The sequence below is a fragment of the Calypte anna genome, chromosome 2, assembly GCF_003957555.1.
Source record: "Calypte anna isolate BGI_N300 chromosome 2, bCalAnn1_v1.p, whole genome shotgun sequence".
Lineage (NCBI taxonomy): Eukaryota > Metazoa > Chordata > Aves > Apodiformes > Trochilidae > Calypte > Calypte anna.
The window spans coordinates 135,174,896-135,190,211 of NC_044245.1; the positions used below are offsets into that span (position 1 = coordinate 135,174,896).

At 40.3% G+C, this 15,316-nt stretch overlaps 1 protein-coding gene across 1 annotated transcript in view; it reads right to left on the bottom strand.

Annotated features, from left to right (window-relative positions):
- The window catches only part of CSMD3 (CUB and Sushi multiple domains 3), a 552,597-nt gene that overhangs the window by 287,463 nt on the left and 249,818 nt on the right, over nucleotides 1-15,316 (bottom strand). Inside the window, 1 exon segment of the mRNA XM_030444571.1 lies at nucleotides 12,354-12,475. Coding sequence (XP_030300431.1) covers nucleotides 12,354-12,475 — 122 coding nt within the window.

Consider the following 15,316-nt stretch of genomic DNA (forward strand, 5'->3'; position numbering starts at 1 on the left):
TTTCCTTACTCCTAGGAGGAAGACAGACCTGTGACTGCTCTTCCTAGAGAAGAGAATGCTCAGAGAGGATCTTACCAATGTTCATGAATACCTAAAGGGAATGTGCAATGAGGATGGAGCCAGGTTCTTTTCACTGATGGAATGAGACCAGAGGCAATGGGCACAAACTGAAACACAAGAGGCTTTGTCTGAACATCAGAAAAGAGTTTTTTAATGTAAGGATGACGGAGCACTGGCACAGGTTTCCCACAGCAGTGAGTCTTCTTCCTTGGAGGTATTAAAAAGCCACCTGGTCCTGGGCAACTATCTCTAGGTGGCCCTGCTTGAGCAGAGGGGTTGGACAAAAGGTGCCTTCCAGCCTCAACCATTCTATAATTCTGTGAAAATTGCATCAACTGAAAATTAGGCATCTGTTCAAAAATGATCACTTACTGTGTTCACAGCTAGTGCTTTCCTACAAAGATGTTTGGAGACAAATTAATCTTGTCTATTTTGGACATTCCTCTTATGATAAATGATTTATCAGTACGTCAGGATTTGTATCTCTAGTGAAACTAATCTCTCTTCATTAACATGGGAGGTTAAAATAGAAAGTCTAGCAACTACAGCAATTTACCTGCTGTTAACTTAAGTTAGATGATACTGATCTACGTAAAGTTTCTCTCTTCCATAACATTGTCCCTCCATGTAGTCTTTACTGCTGTTATGAAAAACACAGGGCTGAATCTAGGGAGACTAGCATACTAGTTATTCACTATTATATCTAGTTGAACACAACTCGCTGCCTGGGAAGCATTTGCAATATTACCAAGAGGAATAGATGAAAAGAATGGTATGTTAGAGAAAGATGAGAAAAGAGAAAAGATTCAATTGGTTGTGGGTTAGAGAAACACAGGTCTATGAGGTTAAAAAGAAATCCCCTATTAGGAAGTTGGACATAGCTAACCTAAGGTTACATTTTTCTCAGGGTGACAAAATTAAAAATCACAGAATCACAGAATCCTAGGGGTTGGAAGGGACCTCGAAAGATCATCTAGTCCAACCCCCCCTGCCAGAGCAGGGCCACCTAGAGTACATCACATAGGAACGTGTCCAGACGGGTTTTGAATGTCTCCAGTGAAGGAGACTCCACGATCCCCCTGGGCAGCCTGTTCCAGGGCTCTGTCACCCTTACAGTAAAAAAATTTTTTCGAATATTCAACTTGAACCTCCTGTGCTCCAATTTACACCCATTACCCCTTGTCCTATCACTGGTCACTACTGAGAAGAGCCTAACTCCATCTCCCTGACACTCACCCCTTACATATTTGAAAACATTGATGAGGTCACCCCTCAGTCTCCTTTTCTCCAAACTAAAGAGACCCAGCTCCCTCAGCCTTTCCTCATAAGGGAGATGTTCCACTCCCTTAATCATCTTAGTAGCTCTGCGCTGGACTCTTTCAAGCACTTCCCTGTCCTTCTTGAACTGAGGGGCCCAGAACTGGACACAATACTCCAGGTGCGGCCTCACCAATGCAGAATAGAGGGGGAGGAGAACCTCTCTTGACCTACTAACCACACCCTTTCTAATGCACCCCAGGATGCCATTGGCCTTCTTGGCCACAAGGGCACGTTGCTGGCTCATGGTCATCTTCTTGTCAACCAGGACCCCCAGGTCTCTTTCACCTACACTGCTCCCCAGCAGGTCAGCCCCCAACCTATACTGGGACATCTTGTTGTTCTTCCCCAAATGCAAGACTCTACACTTCCCCTTGTTGAATTTCATCATGTTTCTCCCTGCCCAACTCTCCAGCCTGTCTAAGTCTCTCTGAATGGCAGCACAGCCCTCTGGTGTGTCAGCCACTCCTCCCAGCTTAGTGTCATCAGCAAACTTGCTGAGGGTACATTCTATACCCTCATCCAAGTCATTGATGAAGATATTAAACAACACCGGTCCCAGCACCGACCCCTTGAGGGACTCCACTAGTCACACACCTCCAACCAGATTCTGCCCCATTGACTACAACTCTCTGACTCCTTCCTTTCAACCAGTTCCTGATCCACCTCACTACCTGATCACCAAACCCATAATTGATCAACTTATCTACAAGGATGCTGTGAGAGACGGTGTCAAATGCTTTACTGAAATCAAGATAAACCACATCTACTGCTCTTCCATCATCTATCCACCTAGTAATTTCCTCATAGAAGGCTATGAGGTTAGTCAAACATGATTTACCCTTGATAAAACCATGCTGACTGCTCTTGATGACTCCCATGTCCTTGATATGCCTGGAGATAGTGACAAGAACAAGTTGTTCCATCACCTTTCCAGGGATGGAGGTGAGGCTGACCGGTCTATAGTTACCCGGGTCCTCCTTCTTGCCCTTTTTGTAGACTGGAGTGACATTTGCTATCCTCCAGTCCTCAGGCACCTCTCCTGTTACCCATGACTTACTGAAGATGATGGAGAGTGGCCTAGCAATGACCTCCGCCAGCTCCCTCAGCACCCTTGGATGCATTCCATCTGGACCCATCGACTTATGGATGTCCAGATTACTCAGCTGATCCCTAACCCAATCCTCATCTACTATGTCTAACTCCTCATCTATCTCGACTACTTCTGGGGCTGAATGAATCTGGGGCTCATGCGGAAACCCCGCAGGAGTAAAGACAGAGGCAAAGAAGGCATTCAGCACCTCTGCCTTCTTTATATCCTCTGTCACCAGGGCTCCCAGCTCATTCCTTAGTGGGCCAATATTGCCTCTAGTGTTAGTTTTGTTAGCTATGTATTTGAAAAAGCCCTTTCTATTATCCTTAACCTGACTTGCAAGGTTAAGTTCCAAGGAGGCCTTAGCTTTCCTAATTGCCTCCCTACATCCTCTGACAACAGTCCTATATTCCTCCCAAGTGACCAGCCCCCCCTTCCATGATCTGTAAATTTTCCTTTTCCACTTAAGTTTTCCCAGCAGTTCCTTTTTTAACCATGCTGGTCTCCTAGCTCCCTTACTAGATTTCCTAACCATAGGGACGCTCTGATCCTGTGCTTGCAAATAGTGGTCCTTGAATATTGACCAGCTATCTTGAGCCCCTTTATCTTCTAACACCCTGTCCCATGGGATTTCTCTTAACAGTTGATTGAGGAGGCCAAAGTTTGCCCTGTGGAAGTCCAGGGTTCTGATCCTACTGGGTACTCTGTTCCTTCCACACAGGATCCTGAACTCTACCATCTCATGATCACTGCAGCCAAGGCTGCCATTGACCACCACTGCTTCAACAAGGCCCTCCTTATTGGTTAGTAAAAGATCCAACAGCGCTCCTCTTCTAGTCGGTTTGTCCACCATTTGCATTAAGAAGTTATCATCAATGCACTGGAGGAACCTCCTAGACTGTGAAAGGCTGGCTGTGTGAGTCAACCAGCAGATATCGGGATAGTTAAAATCTCCCATGAGGACTAGGGACTGAAGTTGTGAGGCTGCTTTCAGCTGCCTGTAGAAGGCCTCATCAACCTCCTCGCCTTGATCAGGAGGTCTGTAGTAGACCCCCACAACTGTATCACCCACACCAGCCTGCCCCTTAATTCTTACCCACAAACTTTCAACTTGCCCCTCATCAGCCCCTGCACAAAACTCAACACATTCTAGTTGCTCTCTCACATAAAGAGCAACTCCACCACCTCGCTTCCCCGCCCTATCTTTCCGAAAAAGCACAGAGCCATCATTGGACACATTCCAGTCATGTGACCTATCCCACCATGTCTCTGTTATCGCTACCAGATCATAACCCTTAGCCCGTACACTGACCTCTTACTCTTCTTGCTTATTCCCCATGCTGCGTGCATTAGCATACAGACATTTCAGGAAACAAACAGAGCACACTGGTGGGACTAAATCCTCCCTAGACCACCTGCCTTCGGGCCCCGGTTCGTTCCTCTTGTGTTTGTCCCTGACAGACCCAGTTCTCTCCCCTTCCCCCTTCACATCTAGTTTAAAGCTCTCTCAATGAGCCCTGCTAAGTCCTGCCCCAAAAGCCTCTTCCCCCTCTGGGACAGGTGCATCCCACCTGCCATCACCAGGCCAGGTGTCTCATATAGCATCCCATGATCGAAAAAACCAAAACCCTGTCTTTGGCACCAGTCTCTTAGCCACTCGTTGACTTGTAAACTCTTCCTATATACCTCCCCACCCATTCTTACAGGAGGGATGGAGGCAAACACTACTTGCGCTCCAGACCCCCTAACTAGCCGTCCCAGGGCCCTGAAGTCACTCTTCATTGCCCTTACCTTTCTTGTGATAATTTCATCACTGCCAACCTGAAAATCAGCAGTGGATAGTAATCAGAGGAACCCACAAGATTAGGGAGTTTCCTCTTAACATCTCTAATCCGAGCCCCAGGGAGGCAACAGACCTCCCTGTGGGATGGGTCCGGTCGACAGATGGGCCCTTCTGTCCCCCTCAGAAGGGAGTCACCCACCACAACTACTCTCCTTTCCTTCTTGATTGAAGAAGTCCTAAGAACACTGGGTGACTGACGAGTCCTAGGTGGTTCACTAGGTAAGTCTACCCCTGTGACTACATTTTCCTGTCCCTGAATTTCTAAGGCCTCATACCTATTCTTCAAGGGCAATTGGGAGGGTGGAGAGGGTTGGGAGGATTTTTTCGTGCCCTTCCGAGGACGGACCTCCTTCCATTCATTCATACCTCTTAAGTCCTCTCCTTCTGTCTGGTGACAGGAGGGGGGGGGATCCATCACTTCCTCAACCTCTCCCATCTGCCCCTGCCTCAGGGTGTGATTCCACCAGTCTATTTCCCTCTCACATTCTCTAATGGTTCTCAGTCTCTCCACCTCCTCTGTCAGTTTAACCACCTGCCTGAGGAGATCATCTACTTGCTCACACCGCACACATGCGGTGTCACTGGTTCCCTTTGATACCAGTGCCAGGCACAGGCATTCACTGCAGCCAGAGACCTGCACTGCTGCATGCCTGCTTGGGAGCTCCGTCTGAGTACCCACATTCTTTTTCCCTATGTTTCTTGGCCTCGTTGTGACCATGATGTATGTAGCTAGTAGCTGCTGCCTACCTGTCCTCGCGCCTGCCCTCTGAAGGCTGGCTGCCGCTCTCTGCGCTGCCGCGTGCTCAGAGGAGGCTGCCAGATGGCCGCTTTTTAAAGCTTGCTGCCCTTCACAGCCCCGCCTCCTGCTACGTCAGCCTTCCTTATCCTCGCTCAGAGTCGAGTCTCCTCGCTCTGCCCTGGCTTCACCGTCTCTGGGAAGCCCAACTCCTTCTCAAATCCTCTGCAGTTTAAATGCACAGCTCACGCCGGTGCCGCTGCCACTCTCTGCGCTGCCGCGTGCTCCACTTAAGACACTTAAGAGTGAGCTTAAGTGTGGTCATGTTTTCTAATCATTGCACTGACTGTGAAATTGACAGTACATCTTCATACTAGGCTTATGAAAAGCCAATTTTGAGACATTTGCTTGTAAAAAGAGCTGCAGTATAGTTTATTCCAGCAGACCTGACCAAAACAAGGTTTCATGAAATGAGTGCCTGAATTCATGCTGAAGGACTCAGCCTGCTTGAGATTTCTACTGATAATGTGAATAAATATGGAAGCCAACAGGGCTTGGGCTTTACAGCAAGCTTAGGAACTGCTGCACTGACAGTTTTGACACAGCTAACAAAATAGCACAGCTGTGGTAAATTAACTGTAAATGCACATCTTTTTGCTGGTTTTATTTGCTGATTTTTGGCTTGGCTCAGAAAGCACAAAAACTCAGTGGATTTTCCCAGGCATTTTGAACTATTTCAGCTGTTTCTCAGAAAGTAAAGGACTATAGCACATGGAAACAGATTTCATAAGTTTTCTGTAGGCTGTGCAGTAAAAATTCAGACTATAACACATATTTGAAATGCACAAAAAAACCCCTTGTAAAATAATAATTAGAAGTCCAAACCTAACAGCAAAACCAAAATCCCACTATCTCCAAACTCTCAGATATAAATTATTATTAATTTCAAAATTTCTTCAAAATGCAATAGATGGAAAGACAAAAATGTGAACACTGGCAAACTTTTGAAACCTATATTCTAAAAAATCCATTATAAAGAATATTATTATGTAGGCAGTAACAATACTTTCATGCTTGAAATACACTCAATGTAAAATTCAGTAACAAACAAAATATAGCAGTCATGTAAAAATATTTCTTTAAGCTCCTGACATATAAAATTAACATAACAGTGATTGCTTTCAGATTTATCTAAATTTAGCAATCAGCTTATTTATTTTAATTTCTCCTTACAATTTTAGAAAACAGCTTGATCTTTTTTTAAAAGGAACCATTTAGCTTATTTTTCTCCCTAATACATGGTGGTAAACAAGATGTAGCGTAAATATGGCTGTCAGAAACTGTAATTCTGGCATGAATGTCTTCCCCAGTGTTTCTGCCACTGTGAGTTAGAAAAGAATCAGCAAGTTAAGTTCATAAGACTTGAGCTCTGCTCATCTCTAGTCCTAATTCTGATTTCACTGATAATTTAACCTGATTATTATAGCCCATCCTTCTGAAAGGCAACATCAGGTGTCGTAAGTGCAATTTTCAAATAAATCCCACAGGCTATCTAAGCAAACAACACGATCTAGAGGTTGCAGTACAGCCCATAAAATAGCATTTTTGCTATTACTTTTCATTACTTTTCACTAGGTGTGAAAAAAACCACAGAAATTGTACTGACCTGACAATGAACATCTCAGCATTATTTGTTTTTCTCTTGGCCTAAGCTAGTTTCAGCATGCTTACACTGTATGATAGCAATTACCTAGCAATTACTGCTTTACAGGTCTAGTTTAGCTCTGTGAATATATGGCAAAAAATCCCTAACAAACCAGGGCATTCACTAACACACAACAGTCCTTCATATTAAGTGGAAGAAATTATACAACTTTCAAACTTTTACTATGTAACAGAGGGAAAGGAATCAGATAAAAAAAACAAAACCAATTATTATGCCTTGATACAGTGCTGTAAACATCCTTTTTATTTCATTAACGATGATGGCAAATTATTTTGTTAAGATAAAGCAGAGGGATATAGCAAACTATTATTTTCATAAACAACATAGAAAACATATAAATTTTAAGTTTTAGATAAGAATGAAGTAATTGATTCACCATTCTTTTATTGCAAAATATCTAGAGCATTTGAAGCAGCATAATTTTATGAATTTTTAAAATTAAATTAATAATTTCACTTTACCTATCAAACAGGTAATTTAAAGATTTATGATCTACAAATCTACATATGCCTTTCATTGTATATATGGTTTTCTTTGTGCTTCTTTTTCTACAGCATGCATAATAATAGCAGGTAACAGCTTTCTTGCCTCCACAGCCTGGAATTTTATCATGTGTATCATTCCTTCTGTGTTATAAAATTCACCTGAAGAAGGTCAAGGAATAGCTGCAGAATTTGTGTCATTACAAGCAGCAGTACATACATGAGTTTTGAAAGCAAAATGACACTTTGTCATTCACACAACACAATACAGAAATCTTGATTGTTTTCTAACAACATGAAAATGCTTTCATTAGAATTGTTTAAGTTCAAGAACTGACATTTAGAACACCAAATTGTGATGACTGCCAGCTTTAGCAAAAAATGCTAATTAATGCAGAGTTTACCCTGGTCAGATGAGAAATTGTGTGCATTTAGTGAAGGTAAATTAAAAGACACTTTTATCATAAAAAAAAAAACACACAAAAAAAAACGATTTAGACTAGGCTTTAGCAAGAAATTCTTTTCTATGTTGATGGTGAGATAATGGTTCAGGTTGCCCAGAGAAACTATGGATGCCTCTCCCTGGAATTGTTCAAGGCCAGGTTGGATGGGGCTTTAAGCAACTTGATCTAGTGGGAGGTGTCCCTGCCCATGGCAGGGGTGTTGGAACTAAATGATCTTTAAGGTCCCTGCCAACCCAAAGCATTCTGTGATTCTATCATACTATGTTTTTATGATACATAACAATCTCTGTTTCAGTTAAGCCTATCAGAAACCATTAGCTTCCTCTACTTAAGGTTTTTCTACATAAATATCTACAAAAAAAAAAAAAAAAAAAAAAAAAAAAAAAAAAAAAAAAATTCAGCTCTGGGCTTCCATTTTCTACCTCAGAGGCTGCCAATTGCTGTCTTCCTATAGGAAGGATTCTCAGTCTACGAATAAACCAACTTTATGTTTCTAGATATGTGAATAGGTCATAATAGGACCTGAGGACAAGACTAGTCTGGAGTAAGATTCAAGTAACTGTAGAATTCAGCCTTCAACCTGTGTTCTGTGCATGCAGTTCATATCTGAGACAGAATAAACAAAATATGATATCATAAGAAGTTATGAACATTATTTCCAGGCATTTATTGCTATGAAATAGTACTCACTTATCTGTTCTGATACAGAAACAATGAAAGGAAAACAAGTTTAAATATTCAGGACAAAGACAGTAACCTATAAAAAACACTGGGTTTTTTTAGCATATTCAACATGTAAACATAAAATTACAAGATTCCATTACCTAATGTCAGAATAAATTACCAGTAATTCATAGCATTGTCGAAAACCTAATTAATGAGTTTGTACAACATCCCATGAGATATTAAAGTATAATTTCCCTTACCAGATGTGATTAATATAGTTAATTTAGAAATATTTCTTCTTGTTTCTGTGAAGATATTCACATGAATGTTTCCTATGGATCCAAGGGGTAATAATATGAGAATCATATTCCAGACCAAAACAAAGAACTTTGAACTCTGTTGCCCCTTTTGAGTACAGCACAGATGCACAATTTTTTCCAGTGTTCTTTCAAGCAGATTCCTGGAACTATAGTTTTGCTACTTTGATCAACAAAGCTTTAGCTGATTCCAGAGTAGCCAAAGGTACAACAGTGGCAAAAATTACCTGCTTGATGTATATGAAAAAATGAGTTGAAACCAATTAACAAAAAAAAAGAGAAAAGGTACTAGCAGATCTGCATAAATGAACCAGGAGCTCCTGACTAATTAAAACATAAAATGGAAGAGTAAAATAAATGGCATCAGGGTCAGGACAGTGAGGAGTACACAGACACTCCTCTGAGCAGGCAGGGATATTTCTAGGAAATCCAAAGTCCACTTGGAGTTAAGTGGTAAGCGAAATGAATGGAGCAAGGAGGGCTTCTACAGGTATGTCAGCAGCAAAAGGCAGATGACAGAAAACAGAGACTATTCATAGAATGGGGCAGGGTGCACAGTGACAAAGGACACTGAAAAGACAAATGTACTGAATACCTTCTGTCTTCACTGATAACACTTGCTTTAAAAATCCCAGTCCTCTGAGAGCAGAGGGAAAGTCTGGCGCAAGGAAGATATTTTTGATGGTAGGATCAGGCTAGAGAATACTTAAAACAAATTGGATATACAGAAGTCTACAGAACCTGAAGGGTTATAGACATGGGTTCTGAGGAAAATGGCCAATGTCTTTGTGAGGCCACTGTCAATCATCTTTGAAAAGTCACGGTGATCAGGAAAAAATTTCTAAGGACTGGAAGAATGAAAACTTCATTCTTATCATCATGAAGAGTAAGAAAGAGTATCTGGGAAGCTCCAGACCAGTAACCCTTACCTTGATTTTTATGAAAATCATGGAGCAAATTTTCTTGGACACACTTTATAAACATATTAAGGACAGGATTCCTGAAAGTAGCAAGCATGGATTTATGAAGGGGAAATCATACCTAGTCAACCTGATAGCCTTCTACAATAAGATGATGGGTCTGGTGGATGAGTGGAGAGCAGTAGATTCTGATCTTGAAACTCAGTAAGGTATTTAACACTTGTGTTACATAATATTCCTACATACAAATTGATGAAGCTCGGGTACACAAATGCACAGTGAGGAAAGAGGCCGCTCATGATATATTCCAGGGGTCAATAATGGTTGAAATCCTCTTCTACAATCTCATTAATGAACTCAACAATGGTACTGACTGAAACCTCAGCAAGTTCACAATGATTCAGAACCATGAGGAGAGGCTGATACACCAGGGGGCTGTGCTGCCATTCAGAGTGGCCTTGACAGGCTGGAGAATCACAAAGTTCTACAAAGGGTAGTGGAAGTTTCTGGGGTAATGGAAGTTTCTGCTTCCCGAGAGGAACAACCCAGTGCAGCAGTACATAAGCAGTGCACCATGAAAAGGAGCTTTGCAGAAAAGGCAGTGTAGGCCTCACTGATAGCAAGCTGAATATAAGGCAGCACTGTACTCCTTAGGTTAGGCTAACAAATGGTTTGCTCTTTGATTTTCTACAACCACAGTAAAATAGAAGTCAGTATTACTTCATTACTTATGTGGGGTTTTTTTATAAATCAATAGTAAATTTCCTCTACATGGCCTCTAAATGGCCTCTACATGGCCCTGCTTGAGCATAGTACAAGTAGATGATCTCCAGAAGTCCATTAGAACCTTGAACAACTCTGAACCACACTGACAACCAGAGACAAAACATTTGTTCACTTACTAATTTTCTGCACTCAGATCTAAATTCCAAGTTCCTTAAAAGCAGAAATTGAAAATTTGTATGGAAAATAATGCTGACATTTTTTTGAATACTTCAGTGAAAAATACTTTTGGTCAAAACAAAGTTCTGAAGTTTTGCAGATGACACTGCATCACCATGTTGTGAATCGGCAGGGAGATGGGAGGCAGCCATGAATACAGAATATCTGTGGCCTAGTGTAATCCTTAACACTTCAGAGCTCTTACTATATTAAAACTGCAGTCACCTGTGATTTTCCAGTAGATACATACCAGCCTGTGACCCTAAAGTTTTGCTTCTAACTTTGGCAGAATGTAGAAAATATTTGGCTTTTTTTTTTATGTAAACAGAACCTTGCTGCTTTTAAGAAAGAAAACCATTTAAAGGAAAACATGGCCAAAAAGGTGTTAAAATTCATTCTATACAATAGCTCAGTGGTGGTTTTCAAACCACTTAGAGCACTTGTTCAAATTGTAAGAACAGTCTTTCTTTTCTCAAACATACAATATTAAATTCTATCTACAGCTACATTTGACAGAACTTTTCCCACAATTTCTAGTTGTGAAAAGCTTCATCTTGCTTGGTAACAGTTTTTGATTAAAGAAACAATAATATGAAGCTTCTTTCATACAGAGAAATAGATCTTAACAATTGCTTTTGAATTTTTTGCCCATCATAGACTGTATCATCTTTCAATGACTCTGACACATTTTCAGTAATCTGCAGACTGGATAAATTGGATCAGAGTCCTTGGAAAAAGTGTGAAACAAGTTAAAAACCCTCCCTTTTCTCCATACATATCTACCATCTTCATTATGAATATTCTAATCACTTTATTAAATATCCTTAACACGTAATGATGATTTCCAGACAGAAATTTAGAAGATGAGAGGGAGAAATGCACCGGTATATCTAAATGATTTCTGAAACTGGGTTTGGTTTATCACTAAGTCCTCTGGCTTCCCCATTACAAAACTCAGGTGGAGAGGGGAAGGCCTTCGAGGCCTCTCTAATCTATTAATGGAGTGTGCTGCAGATGGCAATGTAAGACAGAAATCAGAGGTAGGCCATCAGGAGGTACGAGCAAAGACAAATGTTGATAGTACTTTATAAAACATTTCTGAGCTGTAAAGGTAATTTTTGTTTTATTATATCTAAACAAGTTCAATACACTCAGTTTAGCTAAAACGATACACCTGGAAACAGAATATAGCCACTGCTGACAGGTGTCTAGCTCCTGAATTTAAAGACAATTGGTTTCAAACTTAATTTTATTGTCTTACTTTGACTCATCTGGCATTCTCAGAATTCCTAGTAGTTTTGGATTAAAATGTTGGTATCAAGTACATATGATTTTAATACAGTGGTTCAGACAACAAAATAAATTACATGGCTTTATGAAATGAAAGTGAATTCATGAAGTTCACTGGTTTCTCACATAGTCTAAGGCCAAACGTGATACACACAGTCTTATACACAAACAGCTCTACTGATTAGAGCAATGTTAGCAGACCCATGACACTGTTTCATAAGATCTGGTGGTTACTTCTGAGCATTCATGAAAACAATCACATAAAAACATGAGAGCATCTTCTTGGCATGCAAAAAAGAAAAATACTTAGGAGAAACCACTGGTTTTTACAGCTGTTCACACCCATCTAATACCAGCCATTTCTTAGAAATGTCTTCAATGTACCAAGTTCAACAGCTGAACTGTAGACATAAATTGCATTAGTGAAAAATTTTATGGTCTTACATGTCCAGTCATTTTGCTTTTCTTTAAAGCAAAAGGCAGAATTTTAAACTCACCTTATTTGTATTGATAGCTGTGATGACCCACACACATTGAGCATTGCTGTCATACTGGAATGGAAAATTGGGTGATGTGAAAGTGCCTCCAGGTCCCTGAAGATTATATCCACAAGTCTTGACTGCAAAAAGAAAGTTCACCTTTTAATTCACATACAAAATGTATGTAGCAGATTCATAAAACAAGCTAATTCTTAATCAAGATGTGAAGGATTAAAATACCATTGACCAGAAAGCGAACCACCTCATACAAGATCACAGAATCCTAGAATGCTTTTAGTTGGAAGGGACATTTAAAGGTCATCTTGTCCAACTGCCCCTGAGGTGAGCAGGGACATCTTTAACTAGGTCAGGTTGCTCAGAGACCAGTCATGCCTGACCTTGAATGTCTCCAGCAATGGGGCTACCACTACCTCTGTGGGTAACCTGTTCCAGTGTTTCACCACCACTATAGTAAAGAACTGCTTCCTAATATCCAATCTAAATCTACTCTGCTCTAGTTTTAGACCATTGCCCCTTGTGATACTGCTACATGCCCTTGTAAACAGTCCATCCCCAGCTCTCCTTTAGGTCCCTCTCAAGTACTGGAAGGCTGCTATAAATAAGGTCTCCTTGGAGCTGCCTTTCATGGCCTTCCTCTAGACCTGCTCCAACAGCTCTATGTACTTGTCTTGAGGGCTCCAGAGCTGGACACAGTACTCCACGTGGGTTCTTCTGAGAGGAGAGGAGAGCAGAGGGGCAGAATCACCTCTCTCCATCTGCTGGCCACACTTCTTCTGATGCAGCCCAGGATGCAATTTTCCCCCTGAGCTGAATATTTATGTTTGATTATTCTGATAAAGTGAAAAAAAAAAAAAAAAAGATACTTCCTCTTGTGTCCAACCTTATACCCTTTGGTATAAGGGGTATAATGCATTGGAAGCAAAAAGAATGTAAGAAAAGTAGGGAGAAACTGCTCTATTTATTTTTTAAAAAGCACTTGAAGAAGTAACTTGTCATTACCTTCACCTGTATCTTGAAAGAAAAGACTTTATATACTAAAAAGATCAGGCCTATCACTGTGCATTTTTGTGCATATATAGCTATGCATGGCATGTCAGCATGTTTTCTGTGCTATTAAATCTTTTTAGAATGCACTATTGGTTAACTTTTCCTACCTGAAGTTGTAGAACTGACAAGCAACTTCAGCTAAACATGATCTCATCCTATTTCTCCAAGTCATCACAAAGAAACTGCAGAATCTAAGAATTATTGCTCCCTCTGCAATCTGGCAGGCCATCTTGCTTAAGTGAATTAAAAAAATTTACACTAAGAAAAGTGAAATTACCATATACTTGTATTGCACTTTCACAAAGCATACTTATTTGATCAATACCAAACATAGAAAGGTTTGGCAGCTGCTGGATGAAGACTTGTTCCTTTCCTCCCATTCACATCTGAAAATAATGCCACTCTTTCCTCTGAAGTGGCACCACTTTCACCCCTACAAAAAGCCATAATATGGTGAACAGAAAAGGAGAAAATAAATGTACTGAGAACAGCCCTGAGGAAAAGTACTTGACGGTGTTGGTTGATGAAAAACTGAACATAAGCCAGCTATGTGCACTTGCAGCTCAGAAGCCAAACACATCCTGCGTTGCATCAAAAGAAGCATGGCCAGCAGGTCAATGGAGGTGATTCTTCCCTTCTACTCTGCTCTTGTGAGACACCACCTGGTGTACTGCACTCAGATCTGGGGTCCCCAACACAAAAAGGACATGAAGCTGTTGGATCAAGTCCAGAGGATCTCCACAAAGATGATCAGAGGCCTGAAGCAGCTCTCCTGTGAAGACAGGCTGAGAGAGTTTGGGTTGTTCAGCCTGGAGAACAGAAGGCTCTGGGGCAACCTTACAGCAGCCTTCCATTATTTCAAGGGAGCCAACAAGAAATCTGGGGGCAGACTTTTACAAGGGTGTGTAGTATTGTAAACACAAAAAATAAATCATTCAATTATTTGATATGTAGCATGCAATTACGACTTGTAAGACCTCTTTGTCCTCTAAGAATAGAATTAGCTCATGGTAAGAGACAGAAACCAGTAAATTGGTGAAAAGATTTTGTCATTCCTATACTCCAATTTGCTCTTCAGAAATTAGGAGTTTTGCTATTAACTTCAGAGATTCATGTGATTTTTATATTTGAGATTACTATGAAGAAATTGAAAAAAAATTATCAGCATGGCAAATAATTTAACTAAGCAAGGATGATACATACAGACATGTAACTACAAAGCTTGCACAAAAATATGTAGAATAGCAGCTCTGTAGTTGTAACTGGTGTTTACTGAAAAACTAATATGATCAGAAGTGGGAAGAGAAAAATATTCCTTATGGAGTGGGATTTCTTTTTTGACCACTATAATGTATTTTGTGTAACTGAAATTTAACCTCTCTTTAATGTATTTGAAAGAAATAAAGAATCATGGTAATGAAGAAAGCTTTACATAACCACAGGAGACAAAAATCTGATGTATCAATTTAAAAAAAAGTATCAGTTTTTAAATTAAAAAGTCCCTGGTGTCAATGAAGAGTTTTCTTTTGTAAAATATATATCCTTGTCTCAAACACAATTTCCTGTCTGTTTTGCTGTTTTTCCTGTAACTACAAGACTTTCTGGAAGATAGAAAATTACTTTACCTATGTGTAGATATGCTTTCTAACTGCCAGAAAAAAGATGAAAACCATGAAGTTAATGAAAGCCTATACTGAGAAATCATGAATCACAATTTAGTATATGGAAGTACATCATATAACCTCTAAAGGAGAATAAAATTAAGCAAAAACAATTAACTATGATTACAGATAAAAGTCAATCCTGTCATGACTGAGATTAACATTTTTGTGGAAATAAAAAAAAAAATCAAACCTATATTTTACAAAGAAATACTGAGTTATCTCTAATAAAATTTAGAGATGGATGCCTCA